This window comes from Arachis hypogaea, chromosome 3 (genome assembly GCF_003086295.3).
Source record: "Arachis hypogaea cultivar Tifrunner chromosome 3, arahy.Tifrunner.gnm2.J5K5, whole genome shotgun sequence".
Taxonomy (NCBI): Eukaryota; Viridiplantae; Streptophyta; class Magnoliopsida; order Fabales; family Fabaceae; genus Arachis; species Arachis hypogaea.
In genome coordinates, this window is record NC_092038.1 from 141,340,113 (window position 1) to 141,356,882 (window position 16,770).

General features: G+C 33.2%; 3 protein-coding genes across 3 annotated transcripts; 1 reads left to right on the forward strand and 2 right to left on the reverse strand.

Annotated features, from left to right (window-relative positions):
- The first annotated feature begins 860 nt into the window (after positions 1–860).
- Positions 861–3,586, forward strand: LOC112734761 (9-cis-epoxycarotenoid dioxygenase NCED2, chloroplastic). Its single transcript, XM_025784210.3, has one exon. The coding sequence runs from the start codon at positions 1,348–1,350 to the stop codon at positions 3,253–3,255; it is 1,908 nt and encodes a 635-aa protein (XP_025639995.1). The 5' UTR covers positions 861–1,347; the 3' UTR covers positions 3,256–3,586.
- Positions 3,587–14,346: 10,760 nt separating this feature from the next.
- On the reverse strand, positions 14,347–14,757 carry LOC140183665 (uncharacterized). The gene has a single exon (XM_072232132.1). The coding sequence runs from the start codon at positions 14,755–14,757 to the stop codon at positions 14,347–14,349; it is 411 nt and encodes a 136-aa protein (XP_072088233.1).
- Positions 14,758–16,014: 1,257 nt separating this feature from the next.
- Positions 16,015–16,431, reverse strand: LOC112735649 (uncharacterized). The gene has a single exon (XM_025785177.1). The coding sequence runs from the start codon at positions 16,429–16,431 to the stop codon at positions 16,015–16,017; it is 417 nt and encodes a 138-aa protein (XP_025640962.1).
- Between the last annotated feature and the right edge of the window lie 339 nt (positions 16,432–16,770).

A 16,770-nucleotide genomic window follows, 5' to 3' on the forward strand; every position in this document is an offset into this window, starting at 1 on the left:
ATGCATGCCCAAAATCTTCACTAAGCAAATTCATTAAACTATGACTCATTCTCCCTTGAGATTTCCTTTTTTGGAAAATGTTATCCTCTAAGAGTTGGCAGCATCCACATTAGCCAAAGTAAAACTAGATTATTATAAAAGAAATCCTTGATACTTTTATGACACTTTCTTGTTTTATTTATAAGATATTTACCTCATTCCTAATCAATTATTGAATTTATTTCTTATATTACAATATTATCAATACAGTTTTCGCAAAATTATGCTTATTTTATGGTGAATAACTCCATATATCAGCTAACAAAAATGTTATTCGCACGTTAGAATTAGTTACTAAATTAATTTACTAGAATTAGCTACTCAATTAATTTATTAATATATTTGTATATAAATATATCTGTGATTTAATTTATTTTTAATATATATTATATCTCAACATGTATTTTATATTTGTGGTTGATTTTGGTAACTAATTTTATTTAATGTAAATGTAACATAATTAATTTACTAATTATAATTTTTTAGCACTAGCCGATCCATATAGTGAAGATATACACACAACCTAAATGATGGTAAGATTCTTGTAACTACAATTGTAATACCACACAACTGAGTTGGTTTTTAAATTTTTGGGTGCTTCTGAAATAGAGAGGCTTGCAGAATTAACGTCGTATAGAATATATGTGGCCGAAATAGAAAAAGGTTTCTAGAGTAGTTGCATTAGCGATGCGTGTAAATATTGATAAATTGAAGTGTTTCCTTGAATTGTAATTTTTTTGTATAACGATGAGAAATAGATGGAGAAATTGAGCCCAGTAGAAAATGAGTGCAATGAATCAGTTGGTAGTGGACTGGTGTTTAACCTGGGTGTGTCACATTCAAGTTGAAGGCTCTTTATGTGAGTTCGGTGACACAATAGGGTGATATATAAACTCTAAGCTGATTACCGCTGCCCCCACACCCATCAACATTTTGGAAGCCACAAACAAATCCACCACGTGGTCTTCTACTACATGTCTGAGGTGGACCTCCATACAATACACAACCCTCCCAAATATATTATTTGAAAAAAGAGATGAAAATAAAATGAGTAACACTCCTCTGCCCTCACTCTATTTATACCCATTTCCCCCTCTCCCTATCTTTCCCCCAAAACACAAAGTGCCTTCTTCACCTCTCTCTCTCTCTCTCTCTCTCTCTCTCTCTCTCTCTCTCTCTCTCTCTCTCTCTCTCTCTCTCTCTCTCTCTCTCTCTCTCTCTCTCTCTCTCTCTCTCTCTCTCTCTTGTTGACCCAAGCACACACCACTTGCAGTTGCAAACTTGCAATCTCAACTCTGAATAATCTCAATGATCATGGCACCATCTTCAATAGCACTCAACAGTGCTAGTAGTAGTACATGGGCTAAGAAGCCACATCAACTGTCACGCCCTTTCTCTTCTCCCACTCCACAATCGATAGTTGAGTTGGGCTTCCCCACAAAGTCCACCACCATAAACCAGAGGAAGAAGCCCATTAGAAAGGCTAATAATAGTGTAGGAGGAGTTCAGTGCGCAATACACTCCCCCTCCGTGTTTCATTTCCCAAAACAACCCTACACCCAACCATTAATTACCGAAGATCACCCTCCCCAAAAGCCCCAATGGAACCCGTTCCAAAGGCTAGCAGCAACGGCACTCGACATGTTCGAGGCCGCGTTACTCTCACGCGAGCAACACCAACCACTTCCTAAAACAGCCGACCCTCGCGTCCAAATCGCCGGCAATTTCGCTCCAGTACCAGAACAGCCAGTTGTTCACTCCCTTCCCGTAACGGGAACCATACCGGATTCCGTTAACGGCGTCTACCTTCGTAACGGTGCCAATCCTCTGTTCGAGCCTACTGCCGGCCACCACCTATTTGACGGTGACGGCATGATCCACGCCGTCACTATCAATGGTGGCACTGCAAGCTACGCATGCCGCTTCACCGAGACCGAGAGGCTCGTCCAGGAGAGGAAGCTTGGCCGCGCCGTGTTCCCCAAGGCCATCGGCGAGCTTCACGGCCACTCCGGCATCGCCAGGCTCCTCCTCTTCTATGCGCGGGGTTTGTGCGGGATCCTCGACAACCGTCATGGCTCCGGCGTCGCGAACGCAGGCCTCGTCTTCTTCAACGGCAGGCTTCTCGCCATGTCGGAGGACGACCTCCCCTATGAGGTGCAAATCACTACCTCCGGCGACCTGAAAACTATTGGCCGTTACAGCTTCGGGAACCAGCTCAATTCCACCATGATCGCGCACCCGAAGGTCGATCCCGTTTCTCGCGAGCTCTTCGCTCTCAGCTATGATGTGTCCAGGCCGTACCTGAAGTATTTCCGGTTCTCGCCGGAGGGGGAGAAATCGCCGGACGTGGAAATCCGACTCTCTGTTCCGACGATGACGCACGACTTCGCGATCACGGAGAATTTCGTGGTGATCCCTGACCAGCAGGTAGTGTTCAAGCTAGGGGAGATGATCAAGGGAGGGTCGCCGGTGATGTACGACGGCAAAAAGAAATCGAGGTTCGGGATTCTCCCCAAGTACGCGTCGGACGCTTCCAGCATCGTGTGGGTGGAGTCGGCGGACACATTCTGCTTCCACCTGTGGAACGCGTGGGAGGAGGCGGAAACAGAAGAGGTGGTGGTGATGGGGTCGTGCATGACGCCGCCGGACTCGATCTTCAACGAGAGCGAGGAAAGCCTGAAAAGCGTGCTGTCAGAGATAAGGCTGAACCTGAAAACAGGCGAGTCAAAGCGGCGCAACGTTGTCCCTGATGAAGCAGAGCAAGTAAACCTGGAGGCCGGAATGGTGAACCGAAACCGACTGGGGAGAAAAACAAGGTTCGCATACCTAGCGGTGGCGGAACCATGGCCTAAGGTTTCGGGTTTCGCTAAGGTGGACCTTGTGAGCGGGGAAGTGAAGAAACACTGCTATGGGGAGAGAAGGTTCGGCGGGGAACCATTCTTCTTGCCTAAAGAGAATAATAATAATAATAATAATAATAATAATAATAAGAGTTTGTGCGACGAAGACGAAGGGTACATTATGACGTTTGTGCATGACGAGAGTACGTGGAAATCAGAGCTTGAGATCGTGAACGCTAAGGATCTGAAGTTGGAAGCGACGGTGAAATTGCCGTCTCGAGTACCTTACGGTTTTCATGGGACTTTTGTGGAAGCTAAGGAATTGGCGAAGCAGGCGCTACATGCCAACGGGACTACTGTACTCCACCACGTCTAATCTAATGTTATTAGTGAAAAAGAAAGTTACCTTTATAAAGAGCATAGAATAGTTTGTTATATATTGCCAATTATGTCTTATGTGAGGAGAATGCTACCAGAGGGATCAGTAGAGAGTAGGGAGTAGGGAGACTAACAGGTTTCCGGTTTCTCTTAGAGCAAAGTTTTTTTTTAATTATGTTTATGAGTACAATTATAATATAGTATATACCTTTTAGTTTTAGGAATCAACAGCAGCTTGTAGTTTAGACTTGTAATTAGATGCAGCTCAGCTACTTTCTGTTTCTTTTCTTTTATGTTTGTATATTCATAGACTTGGGCAACTTGGTTTCCATGCTTCCACGCACCTGACTCTGCATTGCATGCTCTGTTTTCTTTCAGACATTTCATTACCGGATTCTCATACTTGGGAAAACTCACCTGCATGCCCTGCCACTTGTATTCAGATGTACTTAACTAGGAAAATAATATATAAGTTTAGTGAAAGACTAATTATTTATTAAAAAAATATTATTTGTATATCAAAATTAATTATTAATATATTTATATATAAATATGCGTGTAATTTAATTTATTTTTAATATATATTTATATTTCAATATATATTTTATACTGATAACTAATTTTAATTACTGATTTAGTGTATATATAACATTATTCTTAATTCTATTAATATCCTTAGAAGTAAATTTTATTCCACTTGAAATTTTGGCCAAAACTAATTACTCTAGTCAAAAAGAAAGAAAATACTTTTCAAGTAATTTCAATATAATCATTTGTAATATGCCACATGTATCCAAAATGTTATTAGTAACTCGATTTCCACTTAGAAGTAATCTTTTTAACTTACATAACAACAAATTTTTTTTTCTTTTTCTTTTAGTATTGGCAGTCACGCTAGCTGCCATTTTACAGCTAAAAATAAATATATAAGACTAATTTTTAATTAATTTTTTTTTATAAAATAATTTTAACATTTTTATTTTTTAGAAAATTAAAGTTTAAAATAAAAATTTAAAATTTAAATAAAATTTAATTTTAAAAAATTGACTAGCTAAATAACTTCTTTCTAAAACATGAAATTTCATTGATTTATTTTAAACATCGTCACAGCTTTTAAACTAAATTAGTCCAATTATTGTTATATGAGGTTATTCTAGTATGTCTATGTATAATATATTTATGTTATGTAATTATAATAGTTATGATGTTTTAAAAAAATATTAAAATTAAAATAATTTTTTTTTTAAAAAATATCACTTAACAAAATATGATAAAAATATAAAAAAATTATAACTTTAATTTTAATAATACTTATATAATTACTATAACTATTATTATAAATAAAAATATACTAAAACTCATCCTTTATTTTCTCCAAAACATAGATAAAATATTTTTTATTTTTTTTTTGAAATAAATTATTATCTTAAATAATTAATTACATTCATATAGAATCTTACCGTTGAAAACCAGTAATTAATTTATTATTTATTATAATATCTTTAATTTAATAAGTACTCAGTACTAAAAAAAGTTTAATCAGTATACTTGTTCAATTTTATATTTTAGAATTAAATTGATTATACTTTTGTTGGCTTTTTTTTTTTCACTGCTTCTAGTACTATTTACTGTATTTGTCTTTTTTAGTTGAACTGAGACTATGTTATTTTTTTATTAAAATTAATTAATAAATAAAAAGGAGAGTTAGAAAAATTTAAATATTAAATACAAAAGTCCAAAACAAAAAAATTATATTTTAAATTAAAAATATTTTCTAAAGTGATAACTAAATATTTTAAATATAAGAAAAATACATTTTTATTTTCTTTGATTTTTTCTTAAAAATATTTTTATATAATTCAACTATGTTATGTATTCGTTTAAATTAACGAGTAAAGTCAGTTATCAATATAAAATATATATTAGAATATAAATATACATTAAAATAAATTAAATCACCTATATATATATTTAAATATATTAAAGACAGATTTTAATATATAAATAATATTTTTATTTTATATATTATTTTTTGATTAAAAGAAACTTTTAAATTACCTATTAGAATGTAAATTTTTTTCTTATACCAGGAATAAATATTTGTGCAGTTAAAGTCCATTGAGCAGTTGGCCACCTGTAGAATACTACTCGATTGCATCGCCAATTCACCAAACCAAATACCGGAGTATTAGATAAATAAATGACCATTTTAAATAGCATAAATATTTACCAATCAAGTCAAAATATACTACATTTTAATTTAATGTTATTAATTAAATTTAAGATTAATTTACTTTTTTAACTCTATTAATTCATATTATTCACACATTATTCAAAAATATTGTTAATTACCTATACTTTTTTAAACTAAATATATCTATGTCACTGCTTCAAAACATTAACCATTTTAACAGATACTTAAATAAAATTAAAGACAAATTAAGGAGTAAGTGGTGGCCTTCACAAAATTTTAAAGGAGTGTATATATAAGATGAGTTCTGCTAGGAAGTTAATAGAATATTTGTACAATGTATACTAGGAATAATAAATATCTAGCTTAAACAGAGTTCTCATACCATGTTATGATACCACTCATCTCAAAAATTTTAATTGATAGAAAAAAATAACACTAATAGTTATATCTCTAAAACTTCCTTAAACTTTCATTGTACACATTATACAAATATTCCATTGACTCTCTGTACTTTTTCATATAAGATATGTGTTTGAAAAAATAAAAATTATTTAATAATTTTGTACGTAGTTATTTTTATTAATGTGGTAAGTGATGTTTTAATTTTTTATTAATATTTTTATTTAACTAATTTTATATCATACGCTTAAGTTTTTATATTTTTTAAATTAATTTTATATCATACACTAAAATTTCTATAAACATAATGATTTATATCATTTTATTTTAATAATTATATTATCCATTTTAGATATTCTTTTTGGATAAAAAATATTAATTTTTTCATAATAATTTATTTTAACTATAATTTTAATTTAGAAGTTGTATTTTATATTTTAGAAGAGTACTGATAATTGTAAGATAATTAATAATTTATAATTTATAATTTATTTTTAAATTTTTTAATTTTTAAAAGAACTAATCTTAATTTAAAAAATATGTAACAATTTTTTAACTAAACATACAGACTATAAAAATATTCGTATCTTATAATTTTATAAATTACTATTGATATTGATACGTTTTTTATGTAATTTTTATATTAAAAATAAAATTACTAAAAAGATTCTATTTTTTTATATATAGTAATAAACATTTAAAAAGAATTATATTTAGAAGTTACATATCATGCATAAATTGCATAAATTACTCTTATATAATGAACAATTAACCTAAAAAAATAATTAAACAATTTGTATAAAATTTAATTCCGTATATCGTTTCAAAATAAATGGACTATTTACATCAAACTATATTTATAAAAATTATAATTTAAAATTTAAAAATGATTATAAATTTAATTATTAACATCTATCTCAGTTATTAACAATTTATGAAAATAATTAATAATATATATTATATTATATGTATTGATCTTATGGTTGAGAATTATTTATTTAAATATCGTGTTATTACTTTAAAATACTTATTGATATATTATATATAAAATGAAATTGAAATAAGTGATGGTGGACTTTAGGCAGGGTACTAGTGGGTAGTGAAGGAGTATAAGACACATAAGTGTTTGATGCCTGTGAGAAAAAAAAAATAATTGTATTTGCATACATATTTAAATTCTGTAGAATGTAAATTCAATCCATTCTGTCATTTAAGTTAAATGCAATGAAGCATTTACCTATAAAATATCCTCGTTTTGAAATCGAATATAATAATGAAATGCACCAAAATAATATAATATCTGACGAAACAGAATAAATAATACATATGAATTAAAGCAATAAGCTAATACATATTATCATTGTAATTGCTTTAATTAGTACTCACTTATAGATAGTTATTGTTTTGAGTTTTGACTATTGTATTGGAATAATTCATCGAAGAATCATTGTTGAACAAATGATGAAGAAGAATCATTGTTGAACAATTCAAAATCCAATGCAACAAAACAAATGATGATGAAGAATCATTGTTGAACCTTACAATGTAAGGATTAAATTTGAAGAAAATAAAAATAGTTAACATATTCTACATTTTAGTATTGTAATTATTTGCCTGATATTTGTCCTTTTTGAGGTTATAAAATAAATAACAGGTACAGGAATATATCTTTTGTTTTCATTCTTAAATTAGGTATAACATGAAATACTTGTCAAGATTCCGCTCTCAAATTTAAGAGTGATTGTCACCACAGAAAAAAGTGACATTGAAATTGAAATTTTGAAATGTTAGTACAAATTTAATATATATATATATAAAACAAGCTTCAAATAATAATGTGTCATGTGACAAATAATGAGTATGGTGAAGCAAAGAAAAATAGTAGGAATGTGTTATAAAACACTATAACTGTTGTTACGTGTATTTTGGTTATAATTGAAATAAAACGAATTGTTATATTTTGCCGGAGAAGCAATACTAGCCATAACTTTGGAAAAGCTAAGGCATATTAAGACGGAGTAATGAAAGTTACATATCTAGTGAGAAAAGACAAAGAGACCCACTCCCACTTGCCTTTATCGTAGGTTTTTGTCAATGAAAGTTGTTCTTAGCTTTCTTGAGTGATGGACCCGGCCCAGAAGAGCCATTTTCCTTAACTACCTGTTGTTCTTGTGCTTTTTCTTGACCTTTTTACTTTGGGAGCAACTTCATTGGATACTGTTGCATCTTTTCTCATTTACCACTTCTTTTTACGTCTAATTTTAATTCTCACAATAATTATTTCAAATTGAATCTCAGTTAATTAGTTAATAAAAAAATCACCGTATATGCTAGAAATTAAACCATAGTTGATTGATGTTTGCATGAGTTTTTTCTTTTCTCTTGAACTTTTGATCATAAAATGACTTTTATAAAACATTTAAGCTGACAAAAACATATAAATAATTATATTTTAAAATTAATTATTAATTTATCAAAACTAATGAAGAATAATGGTATATCATTTGTTCACAACATTAAGTGTATGATCGGATGTCTTTAAAGTTTTAAGAAAAAATGTCTTAATTTTAATGTGTTTAGCAATTTTTTTTAAATAAAAGTAAAAATACATTTTTAGCAAAAATTTTTTTAATGAAAGTTAAAATTTTCAGTTTTAAAAACATATCTCTTTTATTTTAGAAAAAGATATTTTAATAATATAATAAATAAATAAATATTTTTATATTATTGTTATTGATAGATAAAAATATTTTTACAAAAAAAATTTTAAATATCAAATTATTTTTATTTTTTAATTTTTTAAATTATTTAAAAGACACTCACACCCTAACCTGTTTAAGAGTACCTATAGTAATTTTTGATGTCATGTCAAGAGTACTTATAGTAATCATACATATTGATATCAGTTCAAACTTTTAAAATAAGTATTACTGTGATATAATATTAAAGTTTTTTTAGACAAAAAAAAATTAGAGTTCAATGTTTATTGCTTTAAAATTAAATGTAATCAAATTATATATATATATGACTGGTTTGTTACCATTTTTATTTTTTGAAAAAACTTATTAAAATTACTTTTGAATAACAATTTTTTATAGGTTGTAGAACATATATTTGATAAATTAAATTAAAAATTATTTTAATAAGTACATGTAACAATAGCCAATGAGTAATAGCTCAAATGGCATAGTCTCTCTATACTCAATTAAGAGGTTGCGGGTTCGAATCTCCTATCTTTGGTAAAAAAAAAAAGTACATGTAACAGGAATACGTACTTTAAAAAACCCGAGTTCATAGTAAAAATGCAAACTAGGAATAAAATTGAATTAGTAAATTAGAAGATTTAAGAAAAAAAAAATTATCCAAATTAATAGACTAAAAATTAATGATTGTAACTAATATTAATTTGAATGACACTGAATTTTTTAAATCAATACAAAATAATTTTTTTTTAAATCTCAACTTTACAATAAGTTTAATTCAAGAAATTAAAAAATGAATAAAAATTGTTAGAATAAAAATAGAATAATTAATAATAAGAATTAATAGATTAAAATATAGATCTTAAAAAACCAGACCAAAAATATTAAAAGAATAATAAAAATTATAAATAAAATTCAACTCATAAAAAATTATTAAATTCGTAAAAAAATATCAAAATGATAATAAAATAGAAGTAAAAAAGTAATATTATAAAATTTTAAAAAAAAAAAAGATAAAATCATTTTCTAATAATTTTTTTGTTAAAATACAAATTTTAAATAAATTAAAAAGTTAGTGTGAAAGCTAAAGTAATGATTTTAAGAATATAACAACACTTTTTAATAATGATAATATTTTTAATTTATACTACGTATAAAAAATTTAATACATAACAATCTAATCAATGGATAAAATTAAATATCTTTATTTAAAAATATTTTAAATATTTTTACTTGAGTCTCTATTTTTTATCTATAAATTTAAAATAATAAAAAAAGTCTAAGAGGCTAACTACATAATAAGCCAATTATGTAAATTCTTTTTTATTTTTTATTTTAATATTTAAAAAATTAAGATAGTAAATTTTTTTTATTTTGTATTTTTTTATAATAAATCTATTTTTTAATTAATTAATTAAAAATTTGTTTCACTCCTAATTGATTTTCTATCCGAACCGCAACTGATTTCATTTCCTATATAAATGGTCACCCGTGTTGGAGAGCAATTATTTTTTTTTTCAAAGAAAATATTTCATTAATAAAATGAAATGAAAGGTCCACTAGGGACTACATATAGGGGGCAATTTTGGAAAAGATCCAACAAAGATTATGAATGTAATTGAATTACATTGATTAAGTAACTTTCCTAATTCTTTAGAAGAAGTTTCGTTCTCTTCTCTCACAAAAAATACCATACCCAGTTCATCTTCTTCATCTTCTTCATCTCCTCTGTATGGATCGGTGAGCCGCTTCAACACACATCTAAGGTGTTCTCCGTTCTTTATTGAAGACCAATTCATTTCTTGCTTTCCAGATCTGCCAACACAGGTTCCCTGCTAGCTCTATATCACTTGAATAGTTATGACTTCTAAGTCTGGTTGCTTGTATGATCTCTGACCATCGCTTTCATGGTTCCGTTTGTTGTGCAGAAACTTTAGGCTCCGCGAGCCTCCATGCTTCCACTGAGTCCAGGCAGTCAAAAATGCAATGACCCACTGATTCTTCTTCCATTTGGCAGCGACTACACATCGGGTTAGAAGAAGCAATTCTGGAATGCAGCTTTTGGTTAACTGGTAAGCCTTCATGAGCCATCTTCCAGATAAAATTTTTTACTCTAGGTTGACTTTTCATCTTCCATATGTTCATCCAAAGCTCTTGTTGCTTGCATCGATCAGGGAGAAACTCCGCTGGAGGGTGGTAGAAGAGGAATGCTACTTGGTAACCTGACGCTACAGAATATCCGCCGTTGTTGGTTCGCATCCAAGTTAGTTTATCATCTCATTCACAGATAGGAGTATTGATGATTGCTTCAGTGATTTCTGGTTGAAAAAATTTTGCTATTTTATCCTGGTCCCAAGTTTTGTTAGGCAAAATTAGCTCTGAGACCCACTAAGGGATTCGATCAGTGTTTTGATTAAAAATAGGCATAATTGCAGTGTAGTCATTGACCCATGAATCTGTATGAATGTTCACCATATTTCCCCTACCAATTTTCTAGATCAGTCCTTTTTTCAGGACTTTTCTGCCTTCCAAGACACTCCTCCAGCCCCATGATGGGTTATTCCCTGTCTCTACTCTCAGAAAATTTGTGAACTTGTAGTATTTGCTTCTGTAGACTTTATTAAGCAGAGAATTCGATTTAGTAAGTAGCCTCCAGCCTTGTTTTGCAAGCATTGCAAGGTTGAAAGCCTTTAGGTCTTTGAAATTTAGTCCTCTTTGGTTTCTGGGTCTACATGTAATCTGCCAACTTATCCATTGCATCTTTCTCTCTCTATTTTTTTGTCCCCACCAAAATTGTAAGATAATGTGCTGTAACTCCTCTAATAAAGTATCAGGCAATCGAAAATAACTCAGAGTATAGATGGGAATTGCTGTAGCTACTGCCTTTATCAAAATCTCTTGACCGCTAGGAGAAAGTAGAGCTCGTTTCTATTGTTGGAGTTTTTGGCGGACCTTGTCTTTAATATAATTGAAAGTAGCTCTCTTGGACTTCTGAATAACTAACGGTAACCCCAAATACTTATTTTGATTTCCAACATGTGGAACCATAAGAAGATTAGACAATTGGTCTCGGGTTTGAAGCGGTGTATTTTTGCTGAAGAAAATAGATGACTTGTCTAGATTAACCACTTGGCCACTTATACCCTCGTAGGTCTGTAAGATACTTAGTAAGCCTCAACAGTCTCCTTCTGTAGCTTTGCTAAATAAAATTGAATCATCTGCAAAAAATATATGGGTAATTCTAGGGCATCTGTGATTAAGTCTCAAACCAGAAAGATCCTGTCTCTGTTCTCCTCTGTGGAGCAGATAGGAGAGACCATCTGCACAAAATAGAAATAGATAGGGAGAAAGAGGGTCGCCTTGACGCAACCCTCTACATGGTTTAAAATAACCATGTGGTTGACCATCCACAGTAACAGAGTAAGAAACCGTCGGCACACATTCCTTTATCCACTCCAGCCATTTATCGCAAAAACCTAACTTTTTCATCATCGCCCAAACAAAAGACCATTCGACTCTATCATAAACCTTACTCATATCAAGCTTTAGAGCTAAGTCACAGTCACCATATCTCTTATTTTTCAGAAAATGCATAAACTCGTGAGCAATAAGAACATTATCACTAATCAGCCTCCCTTTAACAAAAGCACTTTGATGGTCACTAATCACTCTATTCATGACTGTTTGCATTCGGTGTACTAAAATCTTAGAGATAATTTTGTAAAAAACACTACTAAGACTTATAGGCCGAATATGCTTCATAGTGCTCGCATTATCAACTTTGGGAATAAGGTAGATATGAGTGTGATTAAAAGCTTTCAAAATTTTACATCCAAAGAAAAAACTTCGGACCACTCTGATAATATCATCCTTAATTGTCCCCCAAAAGTATTGAAAGAATTTAGCTGTAAATCCGTCATCCCCAGGAGCTGAAAAGGGATTGATAGAGAAAACTGCTGACTTGATTTCCACATCCAAAACTGGCTGAATCAACCTTTTGTTTGTGGCTGCATCAATTTTCAGAGGCACATGTTGAATCTCCTCCTCCGGATAAGCCGGGTTGTTAGAGGCAAAAAGATTCACAAAGTAATCCTCTGCGATTTGAGCAATTCCATCCGAGTCTGTTGCTGAATTTCCTTCTTCATCCTCCATAACACACACCTTATTCCTCCTTGATCTTGATTTGAATTTCGAGTTGAAGAATTTAGTATTTCTATCTCCCCAATTCAGCCATTGAACCCTGGATTTTTCTCTCCAATAACTTTCCTCATCCTCCACAGCCTCTTCAAGTTCTGCTTCCAATATTCGAATCTCTGTGGGATTAACATGGCTTCCTTTTTCGTATTCAGTAACCAGCCGTTTGCTTAATGTATGAAATTTGGACTTGGGAGTTAGTGGGGGAGTTCCTTTGCCAGTCCACCAGCCGATGCCTGCAGTTTTTTAGCTTTCCAGCCAACTTAAATATTGTAGATCCAGATAATTCTATTTTCCATGCTTCCTTGATTAATGCTACCACCTCCTCCTTTTCACACCATCTTTCTTGGAAGCGGAATCTTCTTTTAAATCTCCTCTGTTGTTGATCTTCACTTAACAAAGTAGGTTTGTGGTCTGACCCAATGCCATCTAAATGCATCATGAATACATTCGGCCAAGCCACTCTCCACTCATTAGTGACTAGCACCCTATCCAGCCTCTCCCGTATCAGGTTACCTCCAAATTGACGGTTGCTCCAAGTGAATTTTCCTCCTTCGACGCCCATATCCACCAACTCATCCTCATTGATAAAGTCATTAAATTCTTGAATTGAGGATTCTGCCTTGTTTCGACCACCTTCATTTTCATGATGGAATCTGATTGCATTAAAGTCCCCTATCACAATCATCTTTTCGTCCCCAATCTGAACTCTTTGCAGTATCCTTTTGAATTGTTCTCTTCTTCTTGTTTCTTCTGTGGCTAAATAAACCCCAATTGCCTCCCATTGTTGATTAGATTCCACATGGTGATACTTGAAGTGAATAAAGAAACTTTCTTGCTCAATAACTTGCAAATTAATGCCTTCCTTCCTTGCGACTGCCATGCCTCCTGCCTGACCCACCGGATCCACCATAAAACAATTTGTAAAACCTATCCTCCTAACAACCCTCTCCACTGTCAAAGCATTCTTTTTAGTTTCAGATAGAAACAATGCTTCGGGGGAATGGGATATTGTGATCCCTTGGATGTTGTGAACTGTCAGGGGGTTCCCCAAACCTCGACAGTTCCACATCAGCATCTTCATCCCTCTTTGGGTGCCATATGTTGGGTGGCACCTTCTCCCATGCTTGCTGATGTATCCACTACTTGACACTGTCTCTTCCTATTCGTCATGTCTTGCAACCCCATATTGCTCATCTTGGATCCTGAGATCGATTTGAGGGTTGGTTTCCTTCGGGCTAACTGTTTCAACTTCAGCTTGCTGCCTCCATTACCCTCCTCACTTCAGCTTGTTACTTTGAAGGTGAATAAACTGTTAGAATTTGCAGCTTCTATCAAATTCTCCTCCCTTCCCTTGTTCTGTTTTCTTCTTTCCAGCCCTGGGTCACTCTCTCCCACTTCCTCCTGTTCTCCTCCCCCTTCTGGGATTTGGTTTTCTGGTTTGAAACTACCTCAACTCCACTATTTTGTGAATTGCCTTCTTGAACTGATAAGCTAGCAAATGCACGTATTAGATTTACTGGTGTAGGCTTCCTTGACATTTGTCTCCTCTCCTCCTCCTTTTTAGGTTTGTTGGGGTTTTGGTTCTCCTTTGAATTTTCTATTTTCCTCCCACTTGTTCAGCTCTCAGCCACGAACCCCATTGTTCCTCTTTTGACTGTCCAACCGCCGTATCCTCCAAATTCTGCTGGCAATTTCTCACTTCATGACCAATAAAACCACAATAATAACAAAAGTTACCAATACGTTCGTATTTCAGGTTCACCTCCATTACTTTCTGATTATTGCCTGAAATTTTAATGGATCTTCTTAGTGGTTTTGTGATGTCCAGCATCACTTTCATCTTCAGCGATCGGTCCTCCTTACCCCTTATTGAAAACAGATCTGTCTCTAACACGCTCCCAAGTGTTTCTCCTACTTTGCTGCCCAGGTTTCTTGTTTTGCATTGTTCTGGTAATCCCCATAGCTGAACCCAAGTTGGAACCAAGGTTGCAAAAACCGGACCGGTCATTGAACCGGTTAAGTAATCGGTTTAATGGTTCAATAGTTCAACCGGAGTTGAACCGGTTTAATTAAATATATAATAAATTTTTTAAAAAATTAACTCCCCCATATGTGAACTTCTGTAAATCAATCAAGTCACTCTTCAGAACATCCAAAACATATACCCAACCTAAGAATCATACTCAACCAAATCATATGAAGCCATATAGTAATTTCAATGCAGAATTGTGGCAATGTTTTGATTTTGAATCAATAACAGCAAAACAACAATTCCTCAAAATAAATATAAAATATTGGATTTAAAAATCAATCTCAGCAGAATTAATTCAAGATCAATGGACTGAATTCAAATAAAAATTCAAAACATTAATATCTCAAAATTCAGCAGAATCATCAATAATACATCATATGCATGTTTAGAATAAATTTCAAATTTCAAAGTTATAGAGTCAGGGAGATAGAATCAGGGAGAGTTAGAGATTGAAACTTGGGACCTGAAAGGGTTGAAAGTTTGAAGCAGAGAAGAGAAGAAGAGACTTGAGACCTGAGAGGGTTGTAGCAGAGACTAGAAACTCCACGCGAACAGAAGCAACGACGGCGAGATACGGTGCGGAGCAGAGAAGCAGAAACGACGCTGGCGAAAGGGGAGAAGCAGAAACGAAGAGGAGGGGAGAAGCAGAAACGACGCACGGGGAGGAGGGGAGAAGCAGCAACGACCCACGACGAGGAGCAGAGAAGCGGCGACGACCCACAGTGAGGAGTAGAGAAGCGGCGACGACCCACGGCGAGGAGCAACGACAGAGAAAGCTCGGACAGAGATGGTGACAAAGAGAGAGAGAGACGAGGGAGAGAAGGGTTCGGCGGTGAGTTTTAGCTCTGAAGTGGAATGGTGGGAAGTGGCTATTCTTCAAGGAGAAGAGAGGATTATGGGTGGTGGCTGTTCTTCGAATTCGAAGAGAAGATTAGGGTTTTCTCATTTTCTGATGGGTGAGGGTATTGTGGGGGGAGGTGTTATGCGCTGGGTGAGAGAGAGAAAGAGGTGGGGTGGGAGGTGTTATGCGCTGAGTTTTCTTTTTTTTTTTTTTTTTTTTTGTAAACGGTGCCGTTTTGGCTTGGAGGAGTGAACCGGCCTTATAAAAAACCGGTCTGGTTCATCCGGTTTATCGGTTAACCATCGGTTTGACCAATTTTTTAACCAGTTTTTTGCAAGACGGTTTTATAGCCTAACCGGACCGGCCAAATGATCGGTTTCTGGTTAACCCGATTAAACCGGTCGATCTGGTCCGGTTCTCAGAACATTGGTTGGAACCGTTGCAAACTCCTCATCTTTAATCTCCAAGTCCTCATTCCACCTTTGTAGATTCAAAATGTAGTCTTTGAAAAGCCAAGGTGCACCTCTTTCAATCCTGATCAAGTCCGTTTCATTGTCGAAGAAGAATTGGAACAAGTTTCTCCCATGATCCATGACTTTGAAACCTATCGGTTGGCTCCAGATCGCATATAAAGCTGCCTCAATAGTTTCTGGACTAATTTTTCGATCTGAAAATAGCCTGCTTACAAGACTCTTCGAGCATTTTTTTATCCCATTCTTTATGTCCTCATCATTGAACAGAATGACTGTTTCTTCATCTGTCACAGTAGCATTGGTAGCATGAATTCGATCAACAGCATGTGCTACCATTATTCCCTAGTAGTCTTCTATGAGACGGCCTCACAATTAAGGATTCTCCTGAAAAAACCCTAGCAGAGCAAAGTACACAAACAAACCCTAAAAAATAGGGCACCGTTCAATTAATGGTTTCTTCATTATGTTGGAGAGCAATTATTAATATAGGATATCATTTTCATTTCATTTCATATCTCATTAAGCATCATGTCATCATGAGACCATGCTTTTCCAAAGTTTAACCTCCTTGAAGGACGGATGATATATTTAGCATAAGTTTTATTTGTTTATTTATTTTATGTTTAAATTATTTATTTTGAGGTCAATAAAAAATAAATTCTTGATTTTTTTATT

What these genes read in the sequence shown, in the direction of transcription:
- LOC140183665 (XM_072232132.1), bottom strand. Translation starts at nt 14,757, where the DNA reads ATGACCGGTCCGGTTTTTGCAACCTTGGTTCCAACTTGGGTTCAGCTA.
- LOC112735649 (XM_025785177.1), bottom strand. Translation starts at nt 16,431, where the DNA reads ATGGTAGCACATGCTGTTGATCGAATTCATGCTACCAATGCTACTGTG.
- LOC112734761 (XM_025784210.3), top strand. Translation starts at nt 1,348, where the DNA reads ATGATCATGGCACCATCTTCAATAGCACTCAACAGTGCTAGTAGTAGT.